Consider the following 16,654-nt stretch of genomic DNA (forward strand, 5'->3'; position numbering starts at 1 on the left):
TAGCGTCCTCGCTTCCTTTTTTCAACTTGGTTCACAAAGTCTGTCAGTTACCACAAAAATAACAGCTAAAGATCGCAGCTTCGCACAGGATCCGCTGTAAAAACTGAATAAAGATGTGAGTCAGTCTGGCATCAATGCCACAATTTGGTCACTACATTTCCCATGATTCACTGGGTCAATGTGACAGCAAAATAAAAGAAATAGGATTAATTTTTAAATTTAATGTTGGTCATTTATGGATAAAATGTATAAGGCATGCTGCAATTATATAGTTGTTCAAAATGTACAGTTGCTTTAGCACAAATATGAAAAAAATTCATAAATACTGTAAATCACAGTTTAAAAAGGAATATCATTGTTTCTTTGTAAGGTTTACATAAAATTGCATTTTAATAAATTAGAGGGAAAATCAACTTGTCTGTGTGAAGTTAAAAATTCCTATTATTGAAAACTATTGCATCTTTTAAGAAAAACAGATGCAACTTTGACATTTTTGTGCTGCAATTCTTAGAAAAAATACACACCAGATCCTGGAGGGACTGGTACATCCATAATAGAGCCTATAAAGTTTCTCTTTTTTTATGTTAGGTTACTGGTGTGTCTTGTGATTTTTGTCAAAGAAAAAGTGGACCGAGGTAAAACAAAAAAAAAAGGTGGTGGAAAAAATGCTGGTTTAATAGCCCAAGTTCCAAGTTCAGAGTTTCTGTGTATCACTTTGATTAAAGTCAGAATGTGTTCTGAAAGCAGTTTCCTGTGATGGCTGACCGTACCTGGGACTTACAACTCCTACAAGCCTCCTCCAGGTTTTTGTGCCAGACGATCGCGGAGAAACGGGATCCCGTCTGGAACTTGTAAACATTTCCTGTGACACAAAGTCCAAGTAAGACAACCTAAACTGGCTGAAATAGAAGCAGAGATTCTGGTCTTGTGTTTTTTTTTTAATCTGACCTCTATCTGGGTCATTTAACTGGAAGATGTTGGGTCTGGCTGGGTCATCTGGCAGCACTACCATCCACCCAGTCACACAAACCTTCTTACAGGGGGTTGACTTGTACTGTGAGAAATGAAGGAAAACAAAAACTTAAACCGTTAAAGCAAAGGACTCAAAGATGGAAAATTAGTCTCAATTTGTTCTCAGTTTTTAAGCTTTTGAGGCGACAAAGTGTTGTAAATGTTGGCAGTTCATGAACAGTTTTATAGAGCTGGTCTTATGAAAATTTCATAAAAATACATTTCAAGCAATTTGCTCTGCAGTCAACCCAAACGTCTGCATCTCTGAATATGTTTGGATGTTAAAGTTCTCCTTTGGGGTATCAGACTTACATGTTTTCTCTCGGAGGCCCTCAGTGCTTTGGCACTATAGAATATGAGTGCTGATCCAGACAGGCTGATCCAGAACCTGGTCCATGATGACAGCTGGCAGACAGCAAAATCTCTTTCAAATCTTTTCACACGGAAAACCACATTGAAAGAAGGACAAACAAGGCCTCATCGCCAGTAACGGCACCTTGGGCTTCCGTCCCTCCTTCAGCAGCGTTTTCCGTCGTACGGGTCCTTCAAAGGTCACGCTTTTAGCCTCACAGCATCTGTGGCAGGACACTGCAGCATTGGGGCTGAGGAGGAAATCAATCAATCAATCAATCAATCAATCAATCAATCAATCAATCAATCAATCAATCAATCAATCAATCAATCAATCAATCAATCACTACTTCTGGTGGTGCTCCATGATTCCAGTTGATCACCAAGACATTCAAACCCAAACAAAATGTCAACGAAATTCTCCTTTTTTTTTGTCTTTTATTTTGTCACAAGAAAAATATTATATACAGAAAATTGTACATGCCAACTTAGCACAGTCAGCAGAGGTTAAGGATGTATCTAGGCCTTGCTATCCCACAATGCACTGGGCTGCCATAATCCTTGTGTGTTGCTTGAGAAGTTAGAATATTTGTTTCTCACAAAAAGAAAAATTTGAGAAAAAAACATTTTAAATTGCTGATGAAAAAGAAAATCAACAGTTTTCTTGGCACTACATCACATGAATACCTGTAAACGTAGCTTCGGTTCCGGGGGGACAGGCGAAGAGGAACCTTCCAGTTTGGCCCCAGAGTGGCGTACATGCGGCCCCTGTCACACACGTTAACACAGTTAAGGACTTGCATTGTGGTAAATAGAACATGTTACTCTATTCAATGTGGACAGTATATCATTCAGAAAATTAGAACATGCTTTATTAAAGAACCACTCAACTGAAACAGCTCTTTTAAAAGTTTCTAATGATGTGCTCATGGCGGCAGGTTCTGGTCAATTCACCGTTCTCGTTCTTTTAGACCTAAAATCTGCATTTGATACTGTAAACCATGTCATCATGCTCGAACGTCTTCACAACGACTATGGTTTATCTGGTTCTGTCCTAAGCTGGTTTGTCTCCTATTTCAGTGGTAGATCTTATAAGGTCTGTGTTGACTATCTTTCTTCAGAAGCAAAAATCCTGTCTTGTGGCGTTCCCCAAGGTTCTGTATTGGGACCCATTCTATTCACTCTCTACATGATTCCCCTTGGGAGACTCATCAGCAAATTTTCAAATATTTCTTATCATCTTTATGCTGATGACATTCAACTTTATTGCTTCTTTGGTAAAAATAATTACACAAATCTATCAAATCTCCTAGACTGCTTGGCCAGCATTAGAGTTTGGTTAAATGACAACCATTTACTCCTGAACCCAAACAAGACAGAGACAATAATTTTTGCTCCTGATGACAAAATTCCCACCATCAAAAGACACCTTGGTTCACTGAGCTCTTCTGTCCAGCCCAGTCTCAGGAATCTTGGTGTCTGGTTTGACAAAGCTGTCTCTAGGCTCTCATCGAAGCGCTTGGTCAAAAACTGTTTTTACCACCTGAGGAATGTGACTAAACTGAAGACAATGTTGACCAGGTCTGACCTTGAGCTGATCATCCATGCTTTTATTTCCTCTCGTTTAGACTATTGTAATTCTCTTTTTACTTGTTTTTAACAAATAGTCTCTTAAACGTCTCCAACTGGTCCAGAACTCTGCTGCAAGGCTTTTAACTGGAACCAATAAGCGCACTCATGCCACCCCTCTGCTTTTATCTCTACATTGGCTTCCTGTTAAATTTAGAATAGATTTTAAGATTCTGATTTTAGTTTTTAGAGCCCTGCACGGACAAACCCCGATCTATATTTCTGACCTTTTAACTCCCTACACTCCTGCACGTTCTTTGAGGTCCACTGAAAAAAATCTTTTATGTGTTCCAAAAACTCATTTTAGAACAAGAGGAGACCTCACCTTTCAGGCAGCTGCTCCCCGACTTTGGAACGACCTCCCCCTGTCTCTGCGCCAGATTGACTCAGTCGAGTGTTTTAAAGCTCAAGTTAAGACCTTTTTATTTAGGAAAGCTTTTAGCTGACTTTTACTTGTGTTCACTTTTGCCTGTTTGTTTATTTCTATGCCTGTGTGCGTTTCATTGGGTATCGCTACTGATTTTATATTGTTTTTACTTTGTGAAGCACTTTGTGAGTCGCTCTCTGTGAGAAGTGCTATATAAAAAAAGATTACTTACTTACTTACTTACTATTTCATAAAACAGTAATATTAAGCATGAATCCAAAGCAGAGGTCTGCAGACTTCAACACTTTAAGAGACATTTGGGTCGATTTCTCACTGACAAAAAAACAAAATTTGGTGAGGGTGGGAAGTGTGACTCGCCTCTGGATTGTAGGTGAGAGCTCCTCCCCAAACGAGCTCGCACTGCTGCCTATCAAGAAAATAAACATAAAAACTTTGTGATGAAGATAACAATTAACAACCTCACATTCATATCAGTACATTGCAAAACAAAAAGTCACCGTTTTGATGAATCTGAAAACATTTTTTTAAACAGAACAGATAAAATTCCAACATCTCATGACTAACTGATCCAAACTGTAAAATAAAGTTTTTCAAACAGAAATAGTGTTTTGCTAAAATGTCGTCAAAGAATGGTAATTCTTTACAGTAAGGCACAACTGACCAGACACAAAGATAACAAATTCTTCTAAAGGAATCCCCCAAAGTTTCATTTAATACAACTAAAACAAATATTTTAGAGTTTTGATGTGTTTCTTTTGGACTTTATTTTGGCCAAGTTAAAGATTTAGTTCCAAAAGCAGAAACAAATGTTGGAATGTGACAAATGGCTTCTTCCTGGCAAACACAGACTTACTCAGTGACAGGTTGTTGGACACAGAGGTGCTGTATGGATCCCGTCTGGCTGGACTCTGAGACTCTATAAAGCTGCCGTCCAGCAGGTGGCGCTCCTTGTCTATGGTAAATGTTACACTTCTGCTTTGTGACATGCCATACTGACACATCATGCTGCAGACACACAAAAACAGGTTTTTATGAATGCTTCATTTCTACAGCACAACAAGGCTGGTATGCAAACAAGCTTGATGTCATTCACAGTATTTCACGTGTGTGTGTGTGTGTGTGTGTGATGCAACAGATATTTTAGATTACCAGAGAGAATGCAGGGCAGTGTAACTGAGTAAAGACTGAGTAGCTTTAAAGTGCTTCAAACTCTGCATGTTTGCATTCCACTGGTCTTTGAATCAGGAAATGATTCATTTCTCTGCCAATCAGCAGTTTTTTGTACTTTTGATTCTGTATGCTGATGCAAGCTTGGACACCTTCTTACATGTATGTGTTCCATTTCCTCTCATTTTGTAATAATAAAAAATAAGTAATAAATACCAAAATTAATAAAAAAAATTTGAGGAAAAGCAGCAGAAAATTTCACATGACACCACCCTGTCCATACTAAGACCGGACATTGTTTAAACCTATGAGGCCATAAGACAGTTTATGCTGCTGAAGCTGACCGTTCCTTTGGAACAGGAGAGGAAGAGGACCCAGTGATGGCTTATCAGGAGAATGGTTGGAGGACCAGATGGATCCCAGTGGAAGACGATGGTGAGGGATTTTCCCGCTACTCCATGAGTATGGCCTACGCCACACACTAGGCATAACAGGTATCAAATGAGAAAGAGCCATTAGCAACAACATGGAGGTGGCAGAGAAATCTCCATATTGGCTCTGGTTGGGGGTGAGGGGGGGCAGATCAGGCTCAGTCCTCTGGATCCCACCCAGAACTACAGGAAACAACCCCGATGATGTATCCAAGGGGACGTTTCTCAAACCGTGTATGCCTTTAGAAGTTTCGTTTATGATATGTGGGTTTTTTTCTAGCACGCTCTCATTGTCCTCATCACTCATGCAGCTCTAACGCAGATGTGTGATTGTATGAATGGGAATGTAGTCTCAGCAGTGTAGACATTTCAAGATTAACTATCCAGCTCATGGGCACAACATTCCAGGGTTGTTTTTTTTTGTGCTTAAATTAAAACTGAATCCTAAAGTTCACTTTCTTCCCTTAAATGTGAAAATCTGGCTCCTGTTCCTCCTGACCAAGAAAAAATATATCTTTAATTTGACCTTTTCCTTCTTTTTTTAGGGTTTTTATCTGAAAGCTGTTGTGTCTACTCGAGGTTTTTACTAGAGGACTACCTGTTTTAGTAGTCAATGAGTCTGCACTATGGCATCCACTATGGCATCCAGTCAAAGAGGAAAGCATGTATGAGACATCCTCATAGTTTCAGCTTAATGCATTGGTCACATTTTTTTGCCTCTTTTTAAATTCTCTTTAAAAATAGAAGATGGATCACCTCATCCAAAAAGCCAAACCCTGTTGGTGGGCAATGTTAGCAGAGCCACTGAAATTCAAGATGTTTACTTATTTTAATCATGAATTTTGACCCAAATCATGGGTTTGATATTTTTACTTTCCATTTAGGTTTTTAAAAGATATTTGGAATTTTTTTTGCTTGCATGTTACTATGAGAATATCTTTGCTAACATGTAAAGTTTTAAGGGAGATATATTTAAAAAAAATAACTGTTAGTAGAAAAACAACTGTGACATAAAATATTCTGCTCAGTCTTGCAGACCAGACCACATGCTTTTATGTTTACTCCAAATTGCATTTAAGCTTTCTTTGGGTTCTGTTTCTGCTCTGCCCCTTCAATCACCATCAGCGTCAGGTTGCCCATTAGAATAGCACAGCCTCAGTGTAGGTTTCCGTTTTAGTCACTCATTTGAGCTCATCTCTAAATTTAGTTTATGTTACTTTAAGTTTAATTCCATTTTTTTCTGTAGATTCAGTTGGTTGTTCCAGTCTCTGTCGACCCACTGCACACATCCTTTAAATTTGAGATGTGAATTTATGGAACGGGTTGGATGAAGGTTTAAAAGGAAGCAAAAGTTTACATGGATTCAAGAAAACCAACAAGACGTCACTGATGAAACTTTAAAAGGCTAAAAATGATCAATAAAAACAAGAAAAGAAATAATGTTACTACTGCATAATGCTATACAGAATGTAATTTGAATGTTTTAAGGAAAAAATAAATGTAAATAGAAATATGCAAAACATAGGGGGTTGTGAAAAGGGGTGGGGACCAGACAAGATTTTTCTTCTACACACTCCTGTTTTTGTTTTATCCGTCTATTTTGAACCCTTGTGTTTATTTTCATTTTATGTTTGAAATTAAAAACAAAAAAAAGTCGTCCAATCATTTGGACTCACTTGTTTCCCAAACTGTGACTCTTCCTGTGATGAGCTGGGGGAGGCGTGTGGATGTGCAGCTCCATGGATGCTTCTGGACAAGTCGGTCGTCGGTTATACCTTAAAGTAGCAGAGACTACAGAGAGATCTGAAACAAAGAAAGCCCCATCATTACATTCTAATCAAAGTTAAACACGTGATTATTGTGAAAATGAGCAGGTTTGACGAGACAAAGAATTCTACTTATTCTTAGCCACAACTGGCTTTACGAGTGGACAAAGGCTGTCTGTGGACAAAGAATGGGCAAACCTGTACGGAGCACACAGGTGGTTTGCAGAAAATAGCAAAGTCGTGGACCGCTCAGTGAGCCTGTAGGGGGAAAATGATCACACTCATGCAGCATGTGAGCACGGTCAGTGAGGAGCCAGTGCTCGTAGTTTACGGTGGGACATGAGAGCATCGTACAAAAGCATCACCTGTATGTCATAAGTGCGTGTAAATTACATTATCTGTCCAAATACTTTATGACACACTTACCACACACACAACAATCGTAAATCCAATTTTTGTGATGTCCCTTAAGGGGCCTGCAAGAGTCTGAAGGGAACTGAAAGACGCACCTGCACTCCACTTAAGATCCTCTCTACAGCCCTCCATGGCCCGGACAACCCAAAAACGTGCAGCATCCGTATAGATTGGGGGCATTTGACTACGGCTCTATTTAGGGGGTGTTTTTTTTTACTTTAAGTCCTATGATAAGGGCAATTTTGATCTTTAAAAGTAAATTAACCAAACTAAAAAAAGGGAATAACTTTGTCCAATACGGTACTTGTTGCCTTTTTTACCTTTCAGCTAATTGTGCATTTCTTGTTTCTCCCAGGAGCTAATTGAATTATAAATGGTTGTAAACCCTGAAATGGATCCTGAGCTCAGCTGTTACTGCAGCTCACTGCTCCCCTGAGGGATGGCTCAGATGACTTAAAGCTCAGTCAAGAATCCAGCTGTTAACCACCATTTCGGCTTAACTCAACGGTCTTACCTGCCAGGTCTTCTTTAGAGGATGCGATGCGTGGGGACCTTTTGCCAGGTTCGATCTTTAGGGATAATCTAAGAAATTGAACAAATATGCATATATTTATAGAACACTATCAATCCCTTTTATTGTACGATGACTACAGAATTAACAGTCGCTCAAAACAGCAGAACAATCCAAAGAACTTTTTCTACTGGTGTTTGTTTTGTTTATCTCCACCGGATCACTTTTATCCCACATTGACTTCTGAAAGTCCGTCTTTGTCGTATACTGGATAATTCAGCTTAAAATATTGACATAACTTTGTGTTTGAGGCCAAGCCTACTTTAACATATAAGATTTATTCTGTTCATACTCAGAAAATATAAAATGTTTAGATGTGCTTGATTAAGCTGCTCCTGCAGGTTCAGGGTCTGCTGGAGGTCTGTGGAGTTTACGGACTTGACCGACGTCTTTAGCTTTTGAATCATTTGGCATAAAGTTAGTTGAAACAAAAGGCTTAAACTGATTTGTAAAAATATACAGATGGAAATTCTATTAGTTTTCACTACATCCACCTGCTACAACTGTGATGGACAGATGGAAGGGGCACTTAGAAGAAATGATGAATAAGGTCAACAGAAAGCACAGAGGAGAAGAGTTGACTGCTGTGGAGCAGGAAGTAGCAAAGATTGATTAGGATGAAGTGAGGGAAAGACAGGAGGCAGAGGTGCAGGTAGCAGAAGTGAAGATTTGGAGGTTCTCTTTGGGAGTGAGAAAGAAAATAGGAGAAAAATTGTATTATTTGTTTGCTCCTGAGGTTTACATTCATACTAGAGGTAAGATCTTAAGCGAGAGCCAGAGTCATAACCTGACCCGACCCGAAATCATTACGTTCGGGTCGGGTCGGGTCGGGTCGGGCCAGGCCGGGCCGGGCTTCTGTCTCGCTGACTTTTTTAATAAATATATTTTATGGCTGCAAAGAAGCTCCTAAGGCGGGCGGTTGTCAAACAGCTCTTTAATGCTGTACGTCAGAACGGTTACCGCACGAACCGAAAGGCACAGTCAGCTTCTTCTTACTCAGAGGGAGAACGTTCACCGAACACACACACACACACACAGGTAGACCCCGCCCCCCAGTCACCAGCCCACCGTTGATTGACATACACTGTGGTCCAGCAACTGGCAGAAAGAGGGGGGCGCCGGCCAGCCTCAGCTCTGTCCAAACTCTGGGTCCTTACAATATGTTTATAAAAATGTATACTAAAACGATGTGTGGGTAACTAAACTAAGGAATACAAATAAATATTTGGTTAAAACAGAGAAGGCGCTGTAAGGTAATTGCTATAGAACTACTAACAGGAAGCGCAGACGCAGAGCCAGGGCACGCTTTGCGCACGTGTCGTGAATGTAATCTTCCCTCCGCAAGTCTGCATCCATTTTGTTTAGGTATCCCCGATATGGAGCAACAAGAAGTCAAGGATAAACTTAAGACAGGGGAACTGAAAAGGCAAACACGCACCGCCACGGCTGCAGTATTTCTCTGCGTACTTAAGCGAGTGCACATCAAGATCTCTCTTTGTCTGGCCTCTTATCCTTTGTTCCAGCGTTATTTCATTGTGCAAATGCATTTATCATGATCATAAGAATATGTAGACATTTTAACCTTAAGAAATCTGGCGTTTTTTTCTGCCAAAAAACTATGGGATAAATTGAAATTTCGGGTTTGCTTCGGCTCGGGCCTGCAAATCAACTTAATTGGTCGGGTTCAGGCCGAGTTCGGGTTTAACGCCCGCGGGTCTGTAGCGAGTCGGGCTGGATTTTTTAGGCCCGATCTTACCTCTAATTCATAAATCCAAATGTGTCTCCATTAGAAATCGCTGTGGAGGTTTGTGTCCCAAAAGACAGTCTTGGATTAGCTGACCACATTTCTAATTTGAAGCTTTTTAAATCACAGTGATCTTTTTGGGTAAACTTTATTATTTGTTTTTAAGTTGTTAAAAATTTTAAAATGTCATCAGATAAAAACTAACTTTTTTATTATTATTTGTTTTAATTGTCCTGTCCAACAGCTGGGCAGACAGATGAGAGCTGAAGGCCTCCTGTGTTGGACATATTTTATTTTAACAACAGGGGTTATGAATCTTCAGACAGAGGTATGTCTGAATAAACCCCTTTTGTAATCGAGGCCAAACTTTATTAATTTTAATCATATTTGAAAATCTTTTGTGTTGGACCGGATGGAAAACGAAAGAAGGGAAGAGAGAGGGATGTTAGAGAGGGGGGGCATAGGAGGGTGATTATAGAAAAGGGGGGGGTAGGGGGTAAAATCATGAAGCAGCATAAAGCAACAAGTTTCTGGATGGTTATACTCATTACGGTGAGGTTTAGATGTACTACAAGTCTATAAAGGCGGGGCCTGTCCACACACACTCAAATGTCACAAACATACCTGTTGGCTCCAAAAATGTTCACATGTCAACATGTACACGAGACAAATAATGTTCCCACACACATACTTATGCATTCAAACCAACTAGTGTGAAATATTTCATTCAATCTATATTCTATATTTTAATATTTCATTCAATTCAAGGAGGGAAAGTGTCCAGTCATCCCCACACCAAGACCCCGCCGCAGCAGCAGCGGCAGCAGATAGAGAACAACCACCACATCCGCCATCACATCCGCCGCCCAGGCCAGGGCCAACAGGACCGCCACAGGACCCCCCAAAGCCAGAGAGCAGGGAGCCATGGGGGGGACAGAGAGTGCAAGCTCCAGCCCAACCAGGAGAGCAGGCCCCCCCGCAGTGTCGGGAGGGCCCAACGTGGGACTCTGGCACCCCGCCCCAGAAGAGCGCCCACAGCCCCAGATGAGCACCTCATCACCACCCAGGAGTTCTGGGCATCCCCCCACCAAAACTCCAGGTACGAGCCAGGAGCCCCCAAGGGAGACATGCCCCAAGCTCCAGGCAGCCACCCACCTGGCCCACGATTGGTCCAGGAGAGAGCAAGACAGGGGCCAGCCATCCCAGGCCAGGGGGAGGATACCCAGAGGAAGAGGGGGTCCACAGGAAGTGTTGTGTTTTGGTAAAGGCCCAATGCTCAGGGGCAGGGACCAGAACCCCCACCACAGGGACACGGACACCCCCCGGCTCAGGTGTGATGTGAACCCCGGCTCTTGGTCTTGCCAGAGAACTCAGGGATCCCTCGCCCTACGTGGAAAGAGGGCCGCCGGGCCCAGGAAGCCAAGGGAACATGGCCGCCGTTGCCAAGGGCCAAATACCCCCTACCAGGGATGATGGTCCGAGGTCCCACCTTCCTTGTGAAATGCATGTGTGTTTGTGTTAGTGAGGGTGTGTGTGCATGTTTGTGTGTTTGTATTGGAGTGTATAATAGTGTATAATAGATTAAAACTAACTTGAAGTTGTCGTCCTCTACAAACTTCTGAAGCTCCTCAATGTAGCGAACCGACATCAGATACTTCTGGACGTGCGGCAAGGTTATCAGGTGATCTGCAGGAAGATCAGATGAAAACCTTCAGTCATTTCATAAAAAACTTAGTTCAATCCAAACACTAAAACATAAAAAGCTGATTGTTTGTCTGTAATTTGCTAAAATAAAAAAATCACCGTCTCGACTTAATCTTTTTAGATGTTGAAAAATGTGATGTTAGAAGAAACCTGGACAGCAAATATCACAGCCTTTTTTACACAAGACTTCAGCTAATAAAGACTAAGGCCGGGAACGTTAACACATGCCAATAATACAATTGAATGCCCTTTTTATTTTGTTTTTAATCTTTAAATTGAATGTAAAGTCTTTCTGAATACTGAGGCACAAAAAGCCAAACTGGATCTATGCTATTTGGCAGCTGAGGCTTCATTGTTCATATTTAACGGGATTGTTTGCAGGTTGTGACTCAGAGCCAGCGCCACAACAAACTCCTGATTTTAGAAAGGAAGCGAGGTTTTGTTTCTAAAGGAACAAAATGTTATGTCATTTTGAGAGACATTTATTTCACAAAATCATCAAGGCATTTAGGCTTTGGATCTGAACTCAACCAGCATGATGGTGTGGTGGTCAGCAATCTCGCCTCACAGCAAAAAGGTTCTGGTTCAAATCCCAGCTAGGTTCCTTTTGTGTGAAGTTTGAGTGTTTTCTCCAGACACTTTAGTTTCCTCCCACAGTCCAAAAACGATTGAAAACCCACACACCAGTTCAGTGCTGTTACTGAAGACTTCACAAAAATACTTTTTACACGAGAGGAGAACACCAGCCATAGATGGCATCACATCTCACCATAGTTACATGACATCTGCAGGTCAGAGATGACTCTCAGGAGGTTGTTCATCTGATTGGTCCGATGCTCTGTCTCCATCATGCTGCCTGACGCGGGGTAGGCGGAGTCAATGTAGATCATATCGAACAGGTAGATCCCTTTATGAAAACAAAAACACCAAACAATCCATCAACCTTTTCAAACAGAACTATTGAGCGATTACTATTACTACATGGTCCTATTTTTAATAAAATCCCCAAAGTTTGTTTTTATTCAACACTTATATTGCTAGCTTTTCTTTAAATTGTATTAGCCCTATGTTGTTTTTAACACGTCCTAAAAGTTTAGTTTTCAGTGTCTTCTTCCACATGACTGCAACTGTAACCCCAGAAATTCCCTGATGTGCTTTCAGGCATCCAGTTGTGTGGTAGAAGCTCCAAACTCTGATGGAAAACTCAACATCTCACAAAGGACGACGTTTGGATTATTTACCTAATTAATCCTCTTTGAAAATGATTTGGGAGGGTTTTTTTGTCATAAAAAACGTCTATTCCTCAGTTACCTAACAGCGTTAAGTCTAACATTTGTCCAGAGCTTCTCTTGAACCTCTTTGGAAAGCTTCTGCTTAATAGAAGAAGCAATAAGGTAGCATTTAAATATTTTTTATGTTTTTGTTTAATGAGGCATGTTTTGGGACAAGCCAAAAGAAAAACTTACCAAGGTAAGGTATGCAGGGCACCATCTTCAGAGAGCAGATGTATTCTCGCATACGAATGTAGTTCTCTTCCTTTGAAGTCAAGTAATTCAGCTTCTCGTATGTGGCTCTGTCTTTCCGACTGATCAACTACAGTAAAAAAATATATAAAATGTGAAATAAATCATCTAATCCATGTCATTGTAACCTTCAGAAACATTGTAGAGTCAAATTAACTGCTGAGAATCTGCAAAAAATATTCATAGTACAATCTGACCTTTGTACAAATGAATACATGTTTTATTTTAGCAATTAGGGGAAAGAATTTTCCAGTTTACCTGAAATTCCTGTTATAGATTTTTATCTGAGTATCTAAAGGTAATCTATGGAATAAAACCATGTTTTTCATAAAAAAGGATATTTGAAAGATTTAAATGAAGAGTATAAAAACATTTTCAACAAGCGGTTTGTTTGTGCTGCTGCTGTCACCACTTTTTAAAATATGCAAACACCTTAAAAATATATCAAAAGCAGGTGTTACAATGGAGGAGAGGTACATGTAAAATTCTTTATATATACATGGCTGCAGAAATGATCATGAACCGCACATCTCACTCAATAATGAGGATTGTATAACTAAATAATTAGGAGATGACACTACAATAATCCATGAATATATGAAGATGTTGATGCAAAACCACTAAAAATACATTTGGAGGAAAAACTCGGTGTTACATAAACAGAAATGTCGCCGCTGCCGCTCCTGCTCCAGTTCAGATCAGTCATTCCCTATTTTTCCTGTAGCAGTGGTCGTGCACATAAAAATGTTGTGACATTTTACATTTGGCCTCTCTATAAGAACCTGAATGTGCAGGGAGAGGATAATAATACATCAAATTCCACAGATTTCCACAGAAACTTAGTGCAGACAAGCCTTCCTTATATTATGAATAAAAACCTTAATGCATGTGTTAAAAGATAAAAACATTTTACAGTATTTATCTATATAAATTATATATCATAATGTTTAAAATCAGAGTATGTAGATGTCACCAAACAAATTTAAATGCAATAAAGAGATTTTCTTTGTTTTTTTACCCTTATTTTTTATCAGAACTTCAATATTTTTATGCATATTTGCCTAAATCAAGGTTCTGCTCTTTCATTCCTCCATTATGGCACTTTGGCTTTGAAAGAAAATGCTAAAACTTTAAATAAATGATGGGTTTGTAGTTTTGGCTCATTTGTTTTAGTTAAGTTAGATTTTTATCAAGTCAGATACTGATCAAAAATGATGGTGAAAGGTTTTATCTATACTTTTAGGGTGGTTTATAATCAAAATAAACTAAAAGCACACATTCGTGTCTTCTGCAGCTCAACAGTGTTTGCTTTTTGTTCTGAGACAAATTTCTTGTTTATGATTGCATGTAGGCCCACATGTAAACATGGTTTTTTAATTTGATTCAACGCCAATGTCGTCAGCGCCTGACTGAAGTCATATTAACAGAAACAGTTTTGTTTGACTTTCTTGCATTTTTAATTCAGGTAAATCTGCTGCAGCAGGAGGATCTTATTTGACACGGAGTGTATTTTATTTTGAAAGGAACTTGGATGTGCTGCTGTGAAAAGTAAAAAGTGTAACAATTCAACAACTGTAAATATTTGAAAGTTACATTTAATGAATGAAAAGCTTATTGGCCACGAAAACATAAAGTGCATTTATCTAAATGGTTAGAGGTGGAAAATTCTCAGATTTCTCGCTGGGTTTTGGTCATTTAGAAACTGGATCAAAAGGCTCTTTTAGCGTTAAAGGTTGCACACCCCTGGCCTAAAGTTACCCTGATTTAAAAACAAAACCTTCAAAATGTTTCAACGGAGGAGAAAGCTGCCGTCTTACCGCCCAGGTTTTGCCCAGTCTAAAGATGGGTGCACTCTGCAGAGCAGAAACTATGGACACCAGAGAATGAAGATTGTTCAACTCCAACAGTTTCTGCAAGCAAACACATGTCTCTTAGTAAACAGGTGCAGAAAAAACCTTGATCGTCGCTGTTTCACACTCTGCTAACTGAACCTCTTGACACCTGGAATTACTTCCAGCTATGAATAAAAAAATTCACCCGTGTTTTTGCTTTCAAGTCGATGAAGTACATTCGGGAAAGTTCGGAGCCAAAGGGATTTGATGCATAAGCTTGACGGCGTTAAAATAATTGAAAATAAAATCAAGTCTGTGAATAAAATCGAATTTTTAGGGATATCTTGAAGTATTTTTTTCCATCTCACTCTGTGGTCTCTGGCCTCACTGACAGCAGGATTCAGCAGCATTTACCTGCTTGATTTACCTGCTTGTTTCAGGAGATTCGTTTTCTCGTTTCACATGGTAGATGTTTCACATCCGAGCAGCACACATTTGAAAAGCTTTGGCAAACAACTAAACATTTAAGTTTTTATAGTCACTCGTCATGGCAACAGATGGACAGGGAAGAATAAAAGTGAAATCTGGGAATTCTTGAAGAAAAAAAGAGCAACTGTTGCTATGACACCTGACATGGTAACGGGCTGAAGGGATTCTGTGTTTCCACATACCGAATCTAAATAAAACTCATTTCTAATCATCTGGATGTTTATTAAAGGCTGAATAACAGCTTTTTCTCAGTCAGAATAAAAGTCCATCACCACTAAATTGCTGTTTTGTCGCTCTGACCTGATGGCCCAGATGATGTAACATGTACTCCCTCCTTAAGAAATAACAAATGTGCCCACGCTTTAGCAAGAATGACAGAAATAAAAATATTCGGTGTTTGCAGTTCTTAACTCACCTTAGCTATTTTGATAAAATGGCTCAGTATTTCCGCTCGGATTTTCAGCGTTTGGACCGTTAAGATTTCTCTAACCAGCCAAAAGCTCACCTGGGACAAGGAGGGAGACAAACACACAAGTCTGAAATGTACATATCTAGGAATGTACTGCACTTCTACTCATTTTCCTTGAATTTATTTGACCAGAAAAAGCACAATGAAGTAAAATTTTTGTTTCAAAGGTGTTGGAGAACAATAGGTAGCAGATGCTCCATTTGGAGAGACAGCTAGTTAATCCTATTCAGTTAGTCTGAATCTAGAAAAATGAACATAATTTAAAGACCCACTCAATGAAAACTGTTTTTGGTGATTTTAACATGTTCTTGTGGCATTTTTCTGATGATGGAAGAGAAACTATGGTTTAGAAAATGAAAAAGGGGTTTTGATTTTGGCAAAAACACAAATAATTGAAAGACCACTGGGAACACTTTAAAAAATAGATCAAAAGATGAATGATTGGAGTGTGACTTTAAGACTTTTTATGGTCTTGACCACTAAGAAGAAAAACCCTGCATTATAAAATGGTATATAGATTAGTCAAATGAACAGCGTGTGGTGTTGAGTACAAAACTGATAACAAATGTTTCTGTGATCAAAGTCTTCCAAAAGTCTGTTCAAGGGTATTCAATTCAGGAGCTCCTAGAAAGCTCAAATTAGATCTCACAACATGCGCTCAAGTTTGAAAGTTAGGACTTTTTCACTCCTTTCTGCTTCTCATCGAGTCCTCTCAAAACCCTCCCCTTTGTCTAGATACCTTCAAGAACGCAGATGGCAAACGCAGCGCTTTGCTAGAGAAAAAGAAACAAGGTCAAGCTCCTCGCTCTGACGGCAACCACATCCGCTGCTGCCTCTTTCTCTGCTGGGCTTCTGAGCTGCAGGAAGATGGCAGTGGAAAAAAGCTAACCACCCGTTTCTTGAGTGACAAGCTTTTACTCAAATCCAGTTTAAGCTTGAAAGTTCAGCAGCTTTGGCTGCACTCTGCATAATCATCATTCTCATTCTCCCAAGGCTCACGTCTCTCCTGCTGCAGAGGGGGAGCAGGCGTTCCATTTTAACAAATAGCTGCACCTTAATATATGCCTACATTTGCTCTGTAGAATTCATGATAGCTCCAAATGAAGCCCATCAATGTTTTCAGAATGTTAACACAACAAATTTGAGCAATCTCAACTGCTTCCAC

General features: G+C 39.8%; 1 protein-coding gene across 2 annotated transcripts in view; it reads right to left on the minus strand.

Annotated features, from left to right (window-relative positions):
- Nucleotides 1–16,654, minus strand: part of LOC101170286 (ras-specific guanine nucleotide-releasing factor RalGPS1) — a 31,516-nt gene that overhangs the window by 4,762 nt on the left and 10,100 nt on the right. Inside the window, exons 6-19 of one of the 2 annotated variants that reach the window (XM_004075033.5) lie at nucleotides 15,436–15,525; nucleotides 14,517–14,609; nucleotides 12,643–12,769; nucleotides 11,946–12,083; nucleotides 11,065–11,158; nucleotides 7,672–7,739; nucleotides 6,654–6,780; nucleotides 4,233–4,384; nucleotides 3,737–3,785; nucleotides 2,050–2,130; nucleotides 1,508–1,613; nucleotides 1,324–1,416; nucleotides 949–1,054; nucleotides 771–862 (exon numbers count right to left, since the gene is read on the minus strand). In XM_004075033.5, the coding sequence (XP_004075081.1) occupies nucleotides 771–862; nucleotides 949–1,054; nucleotides 1,324–1,416; nucleotides 1,508–1,613; nucleotides 2,050–2,130; nucleotides 3,737–3,785; nucleotides 4,233–4,384; nucleotides 6,654–6,780; nucleotides 7,672–7,739; nucleotides 11,065–11,158; nucleotides 11,946–12,083; nucleotides 12,643–12,769; nucleotides 14,517–14,609; nucleotides 15,436–15,525 (1,416 nt within the window). The remainder of the gene's footprint in view (nucleotides 1–770; nucleotides 863–948; nucleotides 1,055–1,323; nucleotides 1,417–1,507; nucleotides 1,614–2,049; nucleotides 2,131–3,736; nucleotides 3,786–4,232; nucleotides 4,385–6,653; nucleotides 6,781–7,671; nucleotides 7,740–11,064; nucleotides 11,159–11,945; nucleotides 12,084–12,642; nucleotides 12,770–14,516; nucleotides 14,610–15,435; nucleotides 15,526–16,654) is intronic. The other variant, XM_078955867.1, reaches the window with a different exon arrangement.

The sequence above is a fragment of the Oryzias latipes genome, chromosome 12 (genome assembly GCF_053564925.1).
Source record: "Oryzias latipes strain Hd-rR chromosome 12, Olatipes_Hd-rR_3.1".
In the NCBI taxonomy this organism is placed as follows: Eukaryota; Metazoa; Chordata; class Actinopteri; order Beloniformes; family Adrianichthyidae; genus Oryzias; species Oryzias latipes.